At 38.9% G+C, this 20,793-nt stretch overlaps 2 protein-coding genes across 2 annotated transcripts; both read right to left on the bottom strand.

Annotated features, from left to right (window-relative positions):
* Positions 1–2,875: 2,875 nt before the first annotated feature.
* On the bottom strand, positions 2,876–3,990 carry LOC136392922 (olfactory receptor 1J4-like). The gene has a single exon (XM_066365602.1). The coding sequence runs from the start codon at positions 3,985–3,987 to the stop codon at positions 3,016–3,018; it is 972 nt and encodes a 323-aa protein (XP_066221699.1). The 5' UTR covers positions 3,988–3,990; the 3' UTR covers positions 2,876–3,015.
* An 11,841-nt stretch (positions 3,991–15,831) lies between these two features.
* On the bottom strand, positions 15,832–16,764 carry LOC136392923 (olfactory receptor 1J4-like). The gene has a single exon (XM_066365604.1). The coding sequence runs from the start codon at positions 16,762–16,764 to the stop codon at positions 15,832–15,834; it is 933 nt and encodes a 310-aa protein (XP_066221701.1).
* Between the last annotated feature and the right edge of the window lie 4,029 nt (positions 16,765–20,793).

The raw sequence follows: 20,793 nt of genomic DNA on the forward strand, positions 1-20,793 counted from the left end.
ATAAATTAGGAGGAGAAAGCAGCATGGAAGTCTTTTGTGGCAGTTACAAAGAACCTCCTTGGCAACAGTCACCTTGATAAGTTTCCCAAAAATCTTGGAGCTGTTAGTGATGAGCAGACTACTGCTGGAGCATCAAACAAGATTGTACTCAACAAGTACACAAATGAAGGAACTACAAACGTAAATATTTGCCTGAACAAAATTTTTAAATAAGTTTTGCAAAAATTTTATGATTAAAATAAGTGTTTTAATATGTTCGATTTTGAAATTGAAGACAAATTTTGATGCAATCATATCTTTTAGTGTATTAGTGTATTTACTGTGTTATATAAATTATTATATTTTCACAAAGATAATGCCCAAGAAGACATTCTACTTCATTATGTTAAACTAAATGTTGAAAATTTTACAATAAGATGAAATCCTAAAATCTTGAATTGCAAAAAAAACTGTAGCTTACAGAGAAAAACTAATGTCAGATTTGAGATCAGCACACTCGAATTAAGTAAAAGTGTTTTTGTGGATGCAACAAAAAATTTGTTCCCCAGTCTTATAAAACACTGATAAAAGAAATCAAGGAAGATACAAACAAGTGGAAGCATATACCGTGTTCATAGATAGAAAGAATAAACATCAATAAAATGTCTATTTTACCCAAAGTAATTTATAAAATCAATGTAATTCTCATTAAAATACCAATGACATACTTCAAAGATATATAATAAATATTCCAAAAACTTCTATGGAACCAAAAAAAAAACCACCAATAGCCTCAGCAATCTTGAAAAAAAAGAATAAAGTGGGAAGTATCACACTTCCTGATATCAAGTTATACTACAAGGCCATTGTACTCAGAACAGCCTGGTATTGGCATAAGAACAGGCATATAGATCAATGGAACAGAACAGAGAACCCAGAAATAAACCCACACCTTTAAGGAGAATTGAAATTTCACAAGGAGATAAGAGCATACAATGAAGTAAAGACAGTTTCTTTAAAAAATGGTGTTGGGAAAATTGGACACCTATCTGCAAAAAAATGAAACTAGACCACCAACATAAACCATTCACATAAATAAACTTAAAATGGATAAAAGACTTAAATGTAAGTCGTGAAACCATAAACATCTTTGAAGAAAATATAGGCACTAAGCTCTCTGACATCTCTCACAGCAATATGTTTGCTGATTTATCTCCACGGGCAAGGGACAAAAAAGGACAGGATAAACAAATGGGACTATATGAAACTAAAAAGCTTTTATACCGCTAAAGATACCATGAACAAAATAAAAAGACAAACAACACAATGAGAGAACATATTTGAAAATACGTCTGATAAGGGGTTAATAACCAAAATTTATAAAGAACTTGTAAAACTCAACACCAGGAAGGTAAACAATCCAATCCATAAATGGGCAAAAGAAATAAATAGACACTTCTCCAAAGAGGACATTCAGATGGCCAATAGGCAGATGAAAAATGTTCAATATCACTAATCATTAGAGAAATGCAAATTAAAACCACAATGAGATATCTCCTCACACCAGTCAGAATGGTGCTCATCAACAAAACAACACAGAATAAGTGCTGGTGAGGATGTGGAGAAAAGGGAATCCTCACTGCTGGTAGGAATGCATACTGGTGCAGCCACTGTGGAGAACTGTGTACGGAGATTCCTCAAGAAATTAAAAATGGAACTGCCTTTTGACCCAGTCATCCCACTTTTAGGAATATATCCTAAGAACACCAAATCACTGATTCAAAAGGAGAAATGCACCCCCATGTTTATGGCAGCATTGTTTGCAATAGCCAAGATCTGGAAACAGCCCAAGTGTTCGTCAGTGAACAAGGGGATTAAACACTGTGGTACATACACAGAATGGAATACTATGTGCCCAGTGGTAGTCAACCTGGTCCCTACAGCCCACTAGGGGGCATTACAGATTTCATGGTGGCTGGTAGCGGAGCATCTAAAGTATAAGTAAAAAGATAGATTTAATTATAGTAAGTTGTTTTATAAAGATTTATTCTGCCAAACTTAGTGAAAATCCAACATAAAATACTTGGTAAGTAATTATTATATGCTTTAACTTGCTGTAACTCTGCTTTATATATTTTATAAAATAAAGTTACTTCCCTATTTTATAAATCACCATTACTGTGGAACCGGTGGGCAGTTAGAAAATTTTACTACTGACAGAGATACAAATGTGGGCAGTACGTATAAAAAGGTTGACTACCCCTGCTATGTGACCGTGAAAAAGAAGGAAATCATACCTTTCGCGACAACATGGATAGACCTGGAAACTATTATGTTAAATGAAATAAGCCAGACAGAGAAAGAAAAATATCAAATGACCTCACTCATTTGAGGAATCCAATGAACAATGTGAACTGAGGAACAGAGTAGACAGAGATGGGATTAAAGGGACCAGAGGGAAAGCAGACAGAATGAAAGGGGATGAGATGATGGAATCAGAGAAGGGAAAAAGATTGGTGAAATTATATATGCATAACACAGCATTATAGAGAGCAGAAAAGCAAATCCTAGAGGGTAGGGGGAAGAACATTGTGGGGAGAGGGGCAAGAGGGATATTGAGGGAAACACGGGAGCGGGAAGATGTATTCACTGGGACACTTGAATCTATGTAAACACAATAAATTTACATCAATAAAAAAAAAGGTCACCAAGAGCAAATCATGATGCTACATCAGGGTGTCCCCAATAACATAGTATGAACTTGATATAAGCAAAAAAACTGACATGTCTCTACGGAGAAAAACATAAAACCACAATTATAATTCTGCAACATGTTTTGCATAATATTTTGCATATACCTTATAAGAAAACACAAAGAATAGTAGCAAATATTAATTAGCTTAAAAAACTATTAACAACCCTGTAGCAAACTAAACGTTCTTGACAAATTAACAACAGTTATATGTGGTATCAAAATGCTTATTCTATTAAAATTATATGGAGATGTCGACCATACAATAATTTAGGAGCTATATCTCACTTGCTCCTGACTGCAATAAGAGGATGTAGTGATTGCCTCTTAAAGACATTAACCCTGTTGACACACATTTCCAAGGCCTGTTTGATGTCTCTGTTCCTCAGGCTGTAGATGAAGGGGTTCAGCATGGGGGTAACTACCGTGTACATGACCGAAGCAGTGATGTCCTTGGAATCCCATGAGGAGGAGAAAATGTAAACACCTGCAATTGTCCCATAGTATAAGGACACCACAAAGAGATGGGAGCCACAGGTGGAAAAGGCTTTATAGAGTCCTTTGGTGGAGGGGACCCTAAAGATGATGGTCGCTATACGAACATATGAGCCCAAAATAATACACAAAGGCAGGAATAAAAGCATTCCTGCTTCAGTGAAGACAACTAGCTCATTGACAGAGATGTCAGAGCAGCTCAGCTTCAGGAGTGCAGTGAGGTCACAGAAGAAGTGGCTGATGGTGTTGTCGGCACAGAAGGACAGTCGGACCAAGAGGAGAGTGTGCAACAGGACATGGGCACAGGACAAAATCCAGGAGCCAGCCACCAGCAGCACACACAGCCCCTCACTCATGATGGTGGTGTAGTGTAGAGGGTGACAGATGGCCACATACCTGTCATATGCCATCACTGGCAGAAGGAAATTGTCAACACTAGCAAAAAACATGAAAAAATACATCTGAGCAATGCATCCCACATAGGGGATGGATTGTTGCCGAGTCTGCATGTTCGTGAGCATCTTCGGGACAGTGACGGATGACAGAGAAATGTCAGAGAAGGCCAAGTGGCTGAGGAAGAAGTACATGGGCGTGTGCAGGCGGGAGTCCAGCCTGATGAGCAGGATGATGAGCAGGTTGCCCAGCACCGTGGTCAGGTACATGCCCAGGAACAGGGTGAAGAACCCGCGCTGCTGCCCTGGCCGCATGGGGAGCCCCAGGAGGAGGAACTCGGACACACTGCTCTGGTTCTCGGACCCCATGCTGCTGTCCTTCTGCTGGAGGAGGAGGTTTGGGACTCTCAGCAACCTGGAAAGGATGACCAGGGATGTCACATCTCATACTGTAATTCTACAGAAAAACCAGAAATTTTTAACTGCCCTTCTATTAATTTCTCATACCTGTGGAATAATATCTGCTTCTCTATCCCAGTGAGGATCCAGGAAAATATCACACCCCAAGTCAGCCAACAAAACCTCATTACACTGAAGCAAGAGGGTGTTCACTGTTGAATTCAACTGTTATTTATTGAACATTATTCTGTGCTGGGGCCTCTACTAAGGACTGAGATAGAGCATTGAACAAGAAATCACAGTCCTCAATATATTGAGTTTAGATCATGACTGGCAAGGAGGGATAATTTCCACCAGAGTAGTCTACAAACTTTCTTCATAATGATGCTGAACGTTTTGGTGAATATTTAACTTCCGGCCTGAGGACTTTTCCTATGTTTCCCAATCAAATCCAAACATCAGTCTGTATTCCCAGAATTTAAAACCACTTTACAACTTCACTATGAATTTGCATTCTTTCATTTATTTTTGCTTGTAAGAAATAGAAACATACATGATACAAATGCTGCAGGCACCCAACAGTACAGTACGGGACAGAATAGCACACACATATGTCTGTGTGTCTATATCTGTATTATATGTGATTTGTTATGTACATCACTTGACATATATGAACTTCAAGGCAAGTGTCCTTCTTTCCATTTTATAGATGTGGAAACTGAGGCCAAAGATTGAAGTAACTTTCCCAGGTCTCACCACAATTTCATGGTGATTCTGCACAAATTTCACACAGCATGATGCCTGGAGTATTTGTATTTTTGACCTTGCATGTTTAATAAAAGGAACTAAAGGTTTACAAAATTCTGAGCAACTCATTTACACTCGGGTCTAGAAAATGATAGACCTGTTTCAAGATACAGGGAGAAGCTTAGAGTTTGGTTATCTCAGCTATTGGTGCCCCAGAAGGAAGACACCTCAGGAAATACTTGAGATCATGGATACAGATCATTCATCCTCAACATACACACACACATGCAGAATGCTGATTTGAGAATTTCAGTCTTCTGTCACCATGTTCACTTACTATGGAAAGGACAGCCAATATGTGGATCAGCTCATAAACACTCATATACATACATACAAGTCATAAGTAACACTGAATATGAGACATACAGAACACACAATGATGAACCACTCACCCACAAACACACTCACAATGAACATCAACACAACTGATTCATGACATACCTAGTAAACACTCAACTCACTACATATACATAATTCAGGCACTGTACACACATGTCATCAAGAGCATATAAGACCCAACACAATTTAAATATCTCACAAGAAACACACACAAACAATGCAGATGCAACATCAGCACACCCGCTCCTATTACTGAGAGGCATGCTCCCGCCCCCTCTGACCCACCCCCTGCTGGAGGAGGGCAGTCAGCATGGGGCAGGTCCACTTATTCAGTCACAGGTGCGGTCATTACACCCCCACCTACACCATGCACGTGTCACATACACATGGTAACACACACAGAAAAAACCAAACTATACACCTTCCTGCTGTCACACACAAGTGTGTCCCCCACAAACACAGCTGGCATGGGCAGCAGTACATGCTGCGGAGAGACATGTGAGCCCTCTCTGACCTTGGTCCCCTGTGAGGTTGGCATCTTCTTGTCCACCAGCTGAGACAATAATCTCATTCCCAATGCCCAGCTGTGCTTACAGTCACAGGCATGAACCAGGGGTTCCTAGTTACACAGCAGGAGGCTGGTTACTTGGTCTATACCCACTAAAACAGGGTCAAAATGAAGTCTAATTCAGGAAAAGGGTTGACTGTGAGTCAGACACATAGTGCACACACACACACACAACTATCAAACAACATGCACACAAGCATATACAATCCCAGCAAATACTCACAGTCATGGACACAGTCTCACACGACCCGCTAGCACACAGGCAGACCCATCACCAAGGGCAGAGTCCCAGCCCCTCTGACCTGTGCCCATCACTGCTGAGTCAGACCCTTTCTGCTGCAGACTGCTGCCTGACTCCTCAGGTTTCTTCAGGAGGCCTTAGGTCCAGACACAGAGAAGAAACATCTGTGGCCCTGGCCCTTCTAGACCTTCATTCTCCTCAGCCAGCTCCAGGGAAATGAGTCCAAGACAAGACTTATTACTAATGAGAGACTGAAACACAGTCCCCAAGCTTTGGCTACTTTCTGACTGCCCTTTGGGGAGCTGTGTGTCCCAGAGCCAGAGGGACTGGAGTCCTAGGGGACAGTGTCCCTGATTCCAATGATGCCCTGGGCTCCTTTCTTCTTGGGCATTGTTCCAGCAGGGACAAAAGATTTTTTTAATTTTTTACTTTGATTGATTTTAAAGGCATTAGAAAAGTTGTAAAAATTCCTGGACAAGCTGTATTCTGAATCCCTATTGGTTGAATTAACTTTTTATTCAGTTTCCCTTCTGTGTGAATATATATATGTATGTATATTAAAATCTTAGATTTTCACCAGTTACACCACACTGCATATTATATAAAGGCATATAATATTAATTTTTTTAATTACTTGTGTTTTAATCCTTGAACTATTGGCTAAGGTGGTGTCTGCCTGGTTCTCTGCTGTAAAGTTACAATTTTTAAAGGTTACAAATTTCACCTTGTAATTAATAAGGATTGCTTTGGTAGATATTTTGATACTATATAAAAGTAACATTTTCCTTGTTAATATTTTATCTACAATTTTTAAAATCCATTGGTGATTCATATATGACAAAATTATTGCAAATGTGTTGGTCAAATGGTGTTTCTCTAATCCTGTCATTTCTCCCATGTGAATTACTTGTATTCTCCTACAGGAAGGAACTTCCCCTTATTCCTCACCCTCTGCTTTCATTTGTGTAGACCATCGCAGACTCATGGATTCTCACTCTCTGCACTATAATCCATCACCATTGTTACTCATTCTGGAGCTTTAGGCGTGTTCATTGCTTACAAGGAGTCTCAATGGTCTCAGCAAAGCCAACTGGAAAATGTATACAAGACAAACACAAGAAGTGAAAGCTAGATGCTAAAAAACTAAAGGAATGTTTACCCGTAGGAGGTGGGTCAGGAGTGCGACACTGCGTAATATTAGAAGGTATATGACAATAATTTTTCTTATTACTAGTGTGTGTTTTTATTATATTGATTTTTATTTATTTATTTTTTAATATTTTAATCAAGTGAGAGGCAGGGAAGCAGAGAGATGGACTCTCACATGGACCCCAACCAGGATCCACCCGGCAACCCGTCTGGGTCTAATGTTCTGCCCATCTGGGGCTGCGGCTCCATTGCTCACAACTGAGCTTTTTTAGTGCCTGAGATGAAGCCATGGAGTCATCCTCAGCACCTGGGGCCAACCTGCTCATTCGAGCCATTGCTACAGGAGAGGAAGAGAGAGAGAGAGAAAAAGTGAGAGAGAGAGGGAGGGAGGGAGGGAGGGATTAAGGGAAGGGTGGAGAAGCAAAGGGTCATTTCCCCTGTGTGCCCTGATCAGGAATCAAACCCAGACTTGACTCACGCAGGGCCAATGCTCTTACCACTGAGCCTACCAGCCAGGCCAGTGTCTTTACTTTAGATCAGTTGGGTAAGGGAATGTCTGCAAGGTTCTCCACAATAAAGTTAACATTATTTTAAAGTTACTATTCTAACCTTGTAATTAATATATATCATTTGGGTAGATATGCTGATGCTAAATAAATATATTTTTTTCATTATTAAAACTTCACCCACTATATTTCACATCCATTGGTTATTTTTGTATGACTAAATATGGTGGCTAGATGATTTTTTTTTCTGCCATTTCATCTATGTTTATTCATTGTATTCTTCTATAAGACAGATCATACCCTTATTCCTCACTTGTTTATTTTTGATATATTTATTTATATCATTATGGCCTCAAAGATTCTCATTCTCTGAGTTATAATCTAAGCTATAATCTATCACCATTGTTATGCATATTGTAGCTTTAAGTGTGTTCATTGCTTCAAGAATTCTAAATGATCTCATGGAAGCCTCCCAGAAAATATATATAGAGATATAAACACAAGCTCTAAACACTAGGAAATAAAAAACTAAAAGAATGTTTACTTCTAAGAGGTGAGTCAGGAGCGGGACAGAAAGAATGGGGGATGGGAACAGTGTAGATGTTGACATAGAACATACACATTTCTATCTACTTATACATTTAAAAACCCATGAGTTTGAATTGAGATCTGTTCTCATTGGACACCACAGGGTTCTTCCCAGCCCCTCCTTCTCCGTGTGCACAGCACCTTCCCCGGGAGTGAGGACTCACTCCCTCTCCCTCAGGGTTACTTATTTACTGAATCTTTGAACACATGTTGGGTTGTTTCAGAATCTTGAACTCATACCACTGCAATGACACACTGCAATTAACTCAGCTTAAACCTCTGTTTCCAGTTTTCGTTGTGTGTGTCTGAAAGTATACAGACATAATTCAGGGTTCAAGAATAACTTACTTATTTTATTTTTTCCTTATTCTAATTATGGTATTAATTCAAAATGTAGTTAAGTTCATTTGTTTTGTTTTATATCTTGTTTTATTCACCATCTTTTCTATTTATTTTTAGTGGCTAAAGACAACATATTCAAAACTATACAAAGAATTACACCCAGCTCCCCAATGCTCAGCCTCAGCTCCTGTCCATAAATAACCTCACTAGTTTTTCATTTTTCCTTCCTGTGTTTGTGTTTGTTCAAATGACCAGACCAGGGGTCCCCCATCTTTTTACACAGGGGGCCAGTTCACTGTCCCTCAGACCGTTGGAGGGCCGGACTATAAAAAAAACTATGAACAAATTCCTATGCACACTGCACATATCTTATTTTAAAGTAAAAAAACAAAACGGGAACAAATACAATATTTAAAATAAAGAACAAGTAAATTTAAATCAACAAACTGACCAATATTTCAATGGGAACTATGTTTCTCTCACTGACCACCAATGAAAGAGGTACCCTTCCAGAAGTGCGGCGGGGGCCGGATAAATGGCCTAAGGGGGCCGCATGTGCCCGCGGGCCGTAGTTTGGGGACCCCTGGAGCAGACCTATGTATATTTTATTTTTACATAAAAAATGTAGCATGCTATATATGATGTTTTACTCACTGCTTTTTCTTTATATTTATATTTCCCCGGATTGATTCACAGATATTTCATAGATAGCTTTTATTCATAGTTGGAAAATACTCAGTGGCATTCTATAGAGTTTTCTTTACAGGTCCTAGAATGAGATATTGGTGATGAGTGTCCTAAATGCCACTTAATTGTGTACCTCAAATGGCTAAAGTGGTTAATTTTATGTTTTGTATGTTAAACTATAATTTTAAATTATAGAGAATGTAAGAAGTAATCTCTGCCTAAAGCACAGAGCAGAATTATAAAATAGTAATAGTAGTGTGTGATTAATAAGTTAATAGAGGGGAATGAAATAATAAAATATATATTTAATTATTCAAAGAGGAAGAAAACAAGAGAGAATAAATGTTAAATTGATGTATCAAATAAAAAGCATAGTAATAGGAAAAATATAAATTTAAATATATTATGATTATATTAGATGTTAATAGATAAAATACTCCAGAAATATACTATATTTTCCCATGAATAAGACACACCTTGATTTTGGAGCCTGAAATTTGAAAAATAAATGTATTACATAAAGTTATTGAACTCCAGTTCTATTTGTCATAAAATCCATACAGATCCTCATCACTGTCAAAACTCTCATCCATTAGCTTGTCTTCATCTGAGTCAATGAGCATAAAAACAAGTGCAAAAAACAGGAAGTGCAAATTAAAAGATCTATAACCACTGTATAAGATGCACTGAGTTTTTAGAGCTCAAATATTTCCAAAAAAGGTGTGTCTTATACATGAGGAAATACGAGCCTGACCAGGCTGTGGCGCAGCAGATAGAGCGTTGGACAGGGATGCGGAGGCCCCAGGTTCAAGACCCCGAGGTCACCAGCTTGAGTGAGGGCTCATCTGGTTTGAGCAAAAGCTCACCAGCTTGAGCCCAAGGTCAATTGCTTGAGCAAGGGGTTACTCGGTCTGCTGAAGGCCCACGGTCAAGGCACATACGAGAGAGCAATCAATGAGCAACTAAGGTATCACAACAAAAAACTGATGATTGATGCTTCCCATCTCTCTCCATTCCTGTCTGTCTGTCCCTATCTATCCCTCTCTCTGACTCTCTCTCTCTGTCTCTGTAAAAAAAAAAAAACATGAGGAAATACAGTAATAAGAGTTGGTTTACATAAAAAATGTAAATCCAACTTTACATTGTTAACAATGAACACCTCAAAGATATAAGAATGTATAAAAATTTTAAATAATAGAAAAGAAACAGCATGTATATGCTAACCACAAGAAATCTGCATCTGTAGTACCTATACAATACTAGTATCTCTGTCTGTCTGTAGCTGTCTGCATGTGTATGTATAGCTTTGTAGTAATATAACTATACAGTATCTATACTAATATCAGAAGTAGATGAGGTGTTAAGGTAATATCTATTACTAAAAATATCTCTTATTTATAAATACAGTGCTGTACTGTTAAATACATTCTTAATCTTTTTAAATAGAAAAATTCTTGCTTTGCAGCACATGTCAATTTTCATAGTGTAATTCTTCTTCTTATGGCTGATTGCAGTCTACTGACATGTCATTGAATGTGAGTTAGGACATGATGTGCACAATCAGCTTGCAGGCAACAAAAGCCAGTATAAAAGAATTAGCTCATAACACAGAAGAGGAAGAAGAAGGAGGAGGAGGAGGAAGAAGGAGGAGGAGGAAGAAGAAGAGGAGGAGGAGGAGGAGGGTGATGAGGAGGAGGAGGAACCTTACTACCAGGGTTGATCTAAGACAGCAGCAGACTAGATGGGTGTTACACTCACCTCCTCTCAGGACCAAATGGGAATTTCAGCTGAAATAAAAAATAATCAACCTGGATAGCCACCTGAAGACTAGCTGAACAAAAGTCTTATACTCAGAAGAAGCTGCATTGAAACCTCTATGAAGTTCACAGAAGTGGAAAGTGCTGATCCTATTCCTACAGACCGTGGTTGAGATTCCAGAGCCATATCTCAGCTGCAAAGCTTCCCCTTGAGGAGTGTGGGGTCTCAACCCCATGCTGGGCTTTTAGTCCCAAAGCACCAGAGTCACAAAGAGGTGCCCATAAAAATCTGGCTGTGAAGGTCAATGGGAATTCAGTCTTCCAGGGTGAGGCAGGAATCTGCTTGAGTGAGACACAGTGTCTTCCTAAAGTGCCAATGCACAAAATCTTGTTCCCAGCCTCTCACCCTGGGTTCTGGGTGGGGAAGGGAGGACTGGACTGGAGTCATGTGAGGAGAGACTGGACAGTGTGGTTCTCAGACAGAGCTGAGAAGGTAGCTGCTGGGAACCCTGGGCTGAGTCACTCACCTGAACCATAGACAACATCATCCTTGCATTAAGCACATCCCTCCATATGGCAGCAGCTTGGGAGAAAGGCAATAACCCCACCTTCTGGACTCACTGTCACCCACCCTTCAGAGCTCACCTCTGGCTGAGGAGTCAGCTGCTTGGGCCGGGGTGTAGAGTTCTGTGTAGACCCAGGGGTGTCAGTGACTGAGTAGTGTGGCTTTAGGTCAGGTGACATTTCTCCCACATTCCCGTGAACCTGACTGGCACCTCATAGCAGATACTCTAACCCCACTGTCTGAGTTGCAGTGGCCTTACCCTCTTGACTCCTGGTGGCCCCACCCAACCGAGGTCCAAATTGGAAAGGAAGAAGTAAAGCTGTCATATTTGCAGATGACCCTACAGAGTCCACCAAAATACTACTGGAATTGATCAATGGATTCGGTAAGTAACAGGATACAAAATAAATATCCAAAAATCAGTTGCATATTGATACACCAATAATGAAATATCAAAAATGGAAACTAATAAAATGACTCCATTTACAATTGCATCAAAAATATATCTTGGAATAAATGTAATCAAAGATGTAAAAGAACTGCACATGGAAAGTTATAAGACACTGAAGAAAGAAATAGAAGATACAAATAAGTGGAAGCGTATACTGTGTTCATGAACAGAAAGAATTAACATTATTAAAAGGCCCATATAACCCAAAGCAATCTACACATTTATGCAATTCTTATCAAGATACCAATGGCATAGTTTACAGAACCAGAACAAATATGTCAAAAATTTATCTGAGACCACAAAAGACCCTGTATAGCCACAGCAATCTTGAAAAAAAGAACACACAATGGTGAGAGAATCGTGCTACCTGATATAAAACTGCACTACAAGGCCACAGTCATAATCAATATGGCATAGGCATAAAAACAGACATATAGATCAATGGAACAGAATAGAGAACCCAGAAATCAATCCATGCCTTTATGGTCAATTAATACTTAACAAAGGAGCCAGGAACTTACAATGGGGTAAAGCTAGACTATTCATATAAATTATATTGGGAAAATAGGACAGAAACATGCAAAGAAATGAAAGTAGACCCCTTTATTACAACATATGCAGAAATAAACTCAAAATTGATTAAAGGCTTAAATGTACTTGCTCAACACCATAAAAACCCTATCAGAACACATAGTAAAATATGAAACATTTCATAGCAATATTTTTTCTGATATAACTCATCAGGCAAAGATAAGTAAATAAATAACAAATGGGACTATATTAAACTAAAAAGCTTTTGCACAGCAAGTAAAATCATCAACAAAATGAAAGGACAACCTACCAAATGCAACAATATATTTGCCAATGGTACATCTCACAAGAGGTGAATATGCAAAATTCATGAAGACGTTATACAGCTCAACACCAAAAAACAAACAATTCAATTAAGTATGGGCAAAAGATCTGAATAGACACTACTCTAAAGAGAGTATAAGATCGCCAATAGAAATATGAAATGATGCTCAGCATCACTACTCATCAGGGCTATGCCAATTAAAACCATCAGATATCACCTCATACCTGTCAGAATGCCTATTATCAATAAGGCAACAAACAAATGCTGCAAGGATGCAGAGCAAAGGGAAGCCTCGTGCACTGTTGCTGGGAATGCACGCTGGTGCAGCCACTGGGGAAAACAGTATGGACTTTCCTCAGTAAATTAAAACTAGAACTGCCTTATGACCCTTGTGTCTCACTTTTGGAAACACATCCAAAGAAACCCCAAACACTGATATGAAAGAATAAATGCACTCCTGTGTACATTACAGCACTATTTACACTATTTACAGCACTGCCCAAGATTTGGCAGCATCCCACATGTCAAACAGTAGGTGAATGGATGAAAACGCTGTGGAACATATCTTTCTCTGAATGGCTTATTTCAACAACAATTACAAAAAGTATAAATAGAGAAAAACTCAGAGACAGAAATAACAGTGTGGTGATTGGGGGGATGGTGGGAGGATGTGGAGGCGGGGACAGGGGAAATAAATGGTGAAGAAAGGAAATTGAATCAGAATGGTGAACACACAATACTGTGTACAGATGATGTGTTGTGGAATTTTGCACCCGAATTCTGTATATTTTTATTAACCAGTGTTAGCCCAATAAATGAAATAAAGAAGGGAAGAACTGTGGTGCATTTACACAGTGGAATACTACTCAGCCATGAAAATAAGGAACTCTTGCCTCTTGTGACAGCATGGCTGGACCAGAAGGGTATTACAGTCAGTGAAATAAGCCAGTCAGAGAAAGACCAGGACCACAGGGCGTTACATATGAGTGGAATCTAATGAACACAATGAACTAAGTAGAAACACACTCATAGATTCAAAACACAGACTGAGCTGGGTGAGGAGAGGGGAGCTGGAGCACTAAGTGAAAAAGGTGAAGTGATTAAGAAAAAGAATTTTAAAAGCCTCTCACACAGACAACAGTGTGCTGATTACCAGAGAAAGGGGTTGTGGGGCAGTAGGAACAGGCCAAGGGGGATGAATGGTGATGGAAGTAAACTTGCATTTGGGTGGAGATCACACAATACAATATATAGATGTGTTATAGACGGGTATACCTGAAACTTAGAACAATATATTAACCAACGTCACTCCAATAAATTCAATTAAAATATAAAAACAAGAAGAACTAATGATCCTAAGTGTATAGGTACTTAGTGATTGAGCTCTCAGATGCATGAAGCCCCACAGCACACTGAATGTGCTGAATGCCGTTGATCTGCACACGTAAAAATGGATGAAATCTAAGTTCTATCTCATGTATATTTTAACACAATAACAAATCTTGTATGTAGATTGAAAGAAAGAAAAAAAGAAAGAAAGGAAAGAAAGAAGAAAGAAGAAAAAAGAAAGAAAAAGAGAGAAAAAGAGAAAGAAAGAAAGAAAGAAAGAAAGAAAGAAAGAAAGAAAGAAAGAAAGAAAGAAAGAAAGAAAGAAAGAAAGAAAGAAAGAAAGAAAGAAAGAAAGAAAGAAAGAAAGGGAGAAGAGAGGGAGGAAAAAAGAGTGAGAGAAAGAAAGAAAGAAAGAAAGAAAGAAAGAAAGAAAGAAAGAAAGAAAGAAAGAAAAGAAAGAAGAAAGAAGAAAAAAGAAAGAAAAAGAGAGAAAGAGAGAAAGAAAGAAAGAAAGAAAGAAAGAAAGAAAGAAAGAAAGAAAGAAAGAAAGAGAAAGAAAGAAAGAAAGAAAGGGAGAAGAGAGGGAGGAAAAAAGAGTGAGTGAGAGAAAGAAAGAAAGAAAGAAAGAAAGAAAGAAAGAAAGAAAGAAAGAAAGAAAGAGAGAGAGAAGAAGGAAGGGAGGGAGGAAAAGAGTGAGTGAGAGAAAGAAAGAAAGAAAGAAAGAAAGAAAGAAAGAAAGAAAGAAAGAAAGAAAGAAAGAAAGAAAGAAAGAAAGGAAGGAAGGAAGGAAGGAAGGAAGGAAGGAAGGAAGGAAGGAAGGAAGGAAGGAAGAAAGAAAGAGAAAGAAATCTCACCAGGAGCTGATTATAATGCCAAATCCTTGTATCCTCAAAAACAGTCTATGAAAAATTCATAAAGCATATCTCTGAAGAAAAAAACACAAAATCACAATTATAATTCTGAGTAGGTTTGTATAAAATTTTGCATATATCTTATATGAGATAATGAACAAGCAAAAAATATCAATTATAAATAAAGAATTATAGTAAATTATAAATTTGTCAAATAAAATAAAAATAAAACATTTTTTAAAAAGCCCTGCTTTGTAGCACATACCCACGTTCGTAGTACATTGATTCCTATCATGCTGATCACAGGCTACCAGCATGACATCACAGATGTGAGTTGGGAGGACAGGTGCACAATCAGCTTGAAACCAACAAAGCCAGCACAAAAAATCAGTTCATAAAAAAGTTCTCCAGGAGCAAATCATGATGCTGAATGAGTGTTACTCAATAACATAGCATGAAAACTATATAATCAAAAACTGACATGTCTCAAAGGAGAAAAAGACAAAACCACAATTACACTTCTGCAACATGTTCTGCATACAATTTTGCATATACACCTTATAAGAAACAAAACAATGAATAGTGACAAGTATTAATTAGGTATAAAAACCCATTAACAATCTAAGTAGCAAACTAGACCTTCTTGACAAATTAATGATACTTATACATGGCAACAGAATGACTATTCTATTAAAGGTACATGGAGCTGTCAACCATACAATAATTTAGGAGCTATATCTCACTTGCCTCTAACTGCAATAAGAGGATGTAGTGATTGCTATTTAAAAAAGTTAACCTTCTTGACACACATTTCCAAGGCCTGTTTGATATCTCTGTTCCTCAGGCTGTAGATGAAGGGGTTCAGCATGGGGGTAACTACCATGTACATGACCGAAGCAATGATGTCCTTGGAATCCCATGAGGAAGAGAAGAAGTAAACACCTACAAGTGTCCCGTAGTATAAGGACACCACAAAGAGGTGGGAGCCACAGGTGGAAAAGGCTTTAAAGAGTCCCTTAGTGGAGGGAACCCTCAAGATGATGATCCCTATACGAACATATGAACCCAAAATAATACACAAAGGCAGGAATAAAAGCATTCCTGCCTCATAAAAGATGACCAGCTCATTGATGGAGGTGTCAGAGCAGCTCAGCTTCAGGAGCGCAGCGAGGTCACAGAAGAAGTGGCTGATGGTGTTGTCGGCACAGAAGGACAGTCGAACCAAGAGGAGCGTGTGCAACAGGGCATTGACACAGGACAAAATCCAGGAACCAGCCACCAGCAACACACACAACCCCTCTCTCATGATGGTGGTGTAGTGTAGAGGGTGACAGATGGCTCCGTATCTGTCATATGCCATCACTGCCAGAAGAAAATTGTCAATACCAGCAAAAATCATGAAAAAATACATCTGAGCAATGCATCCCACATAGGGGATGGATTGTTGCCGAGTCTGCATGTTCGTGAGCATCTTCGGGACAGTGACGGATGACAGAGAAATGTCAGAGAAGGCCAAGTGGCTGAGGAAGAAGTACATGGGCGTGTGCAGGCGGGAGTTCAGCCTGATGAGCAGGATGATGAGCAGGTTGCCCAGCACCGTGGTCAGGTACATGCCCAGGAACAGGGTGAAGAACCCGCGCTGCTGCCCTGGCCAGATGGGGAGCCCCAGGAGGAGGAACTCGGACACGCTGCTCTGGTTCTCGGGCCCCATGCTGCTCCCCGTCTGCTGGGAGGAGGGAGGTTTGCGACTCTCAGCAACCTGGAAAGGACAACCAGGACCATCACGTCTCACACTGTAATTCTCCAGGAAAACCAGAAATTCTTAACTGCCCTCCTATTAATTTCTCACACCAGTGGATGAAAATATGCTGCTCTGTCCCAGTGAGGATCCAGGAATACATCACACCCCAAGTCAGCCAACAAGACCGTATTACACTGAAGCAAGAGGGTGTTCACTGATGTGTTCTCCATTATTTATTGAGCATGAGTTTGTGCCTGGACCCCCACTAAGGACTGACATTCAGCAGTAAACAAGAAAAGCAAGATCCCAATTCTGTGAGGTTAAATGGTGATGGTCATGGAGGGACAATGTCCACCCAGGCCGGAGCCACACTACACTGACTCACTGGCAGAAATAGAGGATGAGCCCAGAAAACTGCTCTCACTTGTTTCTGCCTTAAAGTAACGTGAGACTCCAGGGCTGAGCTGGCGTTGTTGGAGCGTTGTCACACTCTTCCCGTGAGCCTGCTGGGTCCATTGACTTACAGTTTTAAACTCATGACGCTCTAAAACCATAGCCTTTTAAAACCACTTGATTCCAGAGGAGCTCTGAGACCAGAGTAGTCCACAAACTTTCTTCCTAATGATGCAGAACGTTTTGGTGAATATTTGAGTACTGGCCTGAGGACTTTACCTGTGCTTCCTAATCAAATCCACACATCAGTCTATATTCTCAGAATTTAAAACCACTTCACAACTGCACTAAGAATTTGCATTCTTTCATTTATTTTCACTTTTAAGAAATAGAAACATACATGATACAAATGCTGCAGGCACACAACAGTACAGTAGGGGACAGAATAGCACACACATATGTGTGTCTACGTCAATGTTATATGTGATTTGTTATGTACATCACTTGACATATATGTACTTCCTTACAGGCAAGTGTCCTTTCCATTTTATAGATGTGGAAACTGAGGCCAAAGATTTAGGTAACTTTCCCAGGTCGCACCACAATTTGATGGTGATTCCGCACAAATTTCACACAGCATGATGCCTGGAGTATTTTTCTTTTACACTTTGCATGTTTAATAAAAGGAACCAAAGGTTTGCAAAATTCTGAGCAATTCAGTTACACTCAGGTCAAGAAAATGATAGACCTGTTTCAAGGAACAGGGAGAAGCTTAGAGTTTGGTTATCTCAGCAGTTGGTGCCCCAGACGGAGGACACCTCAGATAATATTTGATATCATGGATACAGATCATAATCCCGCAACACACACACACACACACACACACACACACAGAGTCATGGACACAGAGTCCCACATGACCCACTAGCACACAGGCAGACCCATCGCCAAGGGCAGAGTCCCAGCCCCTCTGACCTGTGCCCGTCACTGCTGAGTCAGACCCTTCTGCTCCAGACTGCTGCCCGACTCCTCAGGTTTCTTCAGGAGGCCTTAGGTCCAGACACAGAGAAGAAACATCTGTGGCCCTGGCCCTTCTAGACCTTCATTCTCCTCAGCCAGCTCCAGGGAAATGAGTCCAAGACTTAATTACTAATGAGAGACTGAAACCCAGTCCCCAAGCTTCAGGCTACTTTCTGACTGCCCTTTGGGGAGCTGTGTGTCCCAGAGGCAGAGGGACTGGAGTCCTGGGGGACAGTGTCCCTGATTCCAGTGATGTTCTGGTCTCCTTTCTTCTTAGTCATTGTTCCAGCAGGGACACAGCACTTTTCAAATTTATATTTTGATTGATTTTAAAGTTATTAGAAAAATTATAAAAATGAAATATCAAATTCCTGGACAGGCTTCACTCTGATATCCTAATGGTTAAGTTAACATTCTACTTTGTTTCCCGTCTGTGTTATATATGTGTAAGTACAGTATGTATATATCAGGCTTCTATTTTCAGCTGATATACCTCAGTGACATTTTGAGAAGGCATATGATATTAACTTTTTCAATCACTATTGTTATTATCCTTGATCTGTTGGCTAAGGTGGCATCTGCCTGGTTCTCTGTTGTTAAGTTAACATTTTTTTAAGTTACTATTTTAAGTTTGTAATTAATAGGGATTATTTGGATATATATATAGGTACTAAATATCATAAATATGACTTTTCCTTACTAAAATTTTACCCACTTATTTCACGTCCTTTCATGATTCTTATGACAAGATTTTTTGCAAATGTGGTAGCCAAATGCTGATTTTTTTTAATCTACAGTTTCTTCTATGTGTATTAGTTGTAATCTCCAATAAGAAGGAATTTAGCTCTATTCTCGACTCATTTACTTAATGTTTGTTTATGTAGATCATTACAGACTCATGGATTCTCACTCTCTGAGTTATAAACCATCACCATTGTTACTCATTCTGGAGCTTTAGGTGTGCTCATTGCTTACAAGGATATTAAATGATCTCAAAGAAGACAACTGGGAAGTATTGATAAAAGAAACACAAGAAGTGAAAGCTATAAAGTAAAAAACTAAAGGAATGTTTACCCACAGGAGGTGGGTCGGGAGTGGGACAGAAAGAATGGGGTGTGGGCACAGTGTAGATGTTGACATAGAACATATACATTTCCATGTATTCATACATTTAAAAACCCATGAGTCTGTTCTCGTTGGACACCACAGGGTTCTCTCCAGCCCCTCCTTCTCCATGTGCACAGCACCTTCCCCGGGAGTGGGGACTCCCTCCCTCTCCCTCAGGGTTACTTACTTGCTGAATCTTTGGACACATGCTGAGTTGTTTCAGAATCTTGAATTCATACCACTGTAATGACACACTAACTCAGCTTAAAACTTTGTTGCTAGTTTTATTTTTTTTATTGTGAGAATATACAGGTATAGACGAAATTCTGTGCTCAAAATTTACTTACGTTACTCATTTTATTTTTCCCCGTTACACTAATTATGGTATTGAGTTGAAATATATTTAGGTTCATTTGTGTTGTTTTATTCTATTCTACTTTATTCACTACCTTTTCTATTTATTTTTAGTAACAAAAGACAATATAGTAAAGAACTATACAAATAATTGTACTCATCTCTGCATTTCTCTGCCTTACCCGTTATAGCTAAGCAATTTCATCAGTTTCTGATTAATTTTCCTGTACCTCTGTTTGCTCAAATGGGCTGACACATGTTTATTTTATTTCCCTTCATTTTTACTTAGAAATTAACATGCTATAAATGCACTTTTACACATTGCTTTGTTTCCCATTTAGGAATATATCCTGATACCTCTCCAAATGGATCTATGATATCTTTGTCCTTATTTTTTTTCACAACTGCAAAATACTCAATTCCATTAATGTTCTGTAGAGTTTTCTTTACATGTCCTAAGCTAAGATATTGGTGATCAGTGTCCTAAATGCCACTGAATTGTGTACCTCTGATGGCTAAAATGGTAAATTTCATGTTTTCTATATTAAACCACAATTTAAAAATTAAGGAGACAGTAAGAAATAATCACTTCATACAGCACAGAAAAGAATTATAAAATTATAATAATGTATGATTTATACATTAATAAAAAAGAAATTAAATAATAAAATATGTATTTCATTAATAAAAAGCGAGAAGAGGGCATGGCAGGGTGGTTCAGTGAATAAAACCTCACTCAGAAAAAAAAAAAAAAAACTCGCTCAGGCATGCCAAGGTCACAGGTTCAATCCCGGCTCAGGGCACATGGGAGAAGCAGTCCATCAGTATACAAATAAATAATGCAACAGTGAAGTGGAGCAGCGAGCTGGTGCTTCTCTCTTTCTCTCTCTCTCTCTCTCTCAAATTGATGGAAAAACTTTTCAAAATAAAAGTGTTTTTAAAATGTTTAGAAAAAAGAAGATTAAAATTTGAAACAGAAGTATCAAGTAATAAACATAGTAATATGAAATACATGAATTCAAATATACTAAGATTACTTCAGAAGTCAATAGATAAAATTCTCCTGAAATACAAAAATTATTGCTATACATTAAAAAAGGAAGACCCAGTGTTACACTGTTCATA

This window comes from Saccopteryx leptura, chromosome 2 (genome assembly GCF_036850995.1).
Source record: "Saccopteryx leptura isolate mSacLep1 chromosome 2, mSacLep1_pri_phased_curated, whole genome shotgun sequence".
Taxonomy (NCBI): domain Eukaryota; kingdom Metazoa; phylum Chordata; class Mammalia; order Chiroptera; family Emballonuridae; genus Saccopteryx; species Saccopteryx leptura.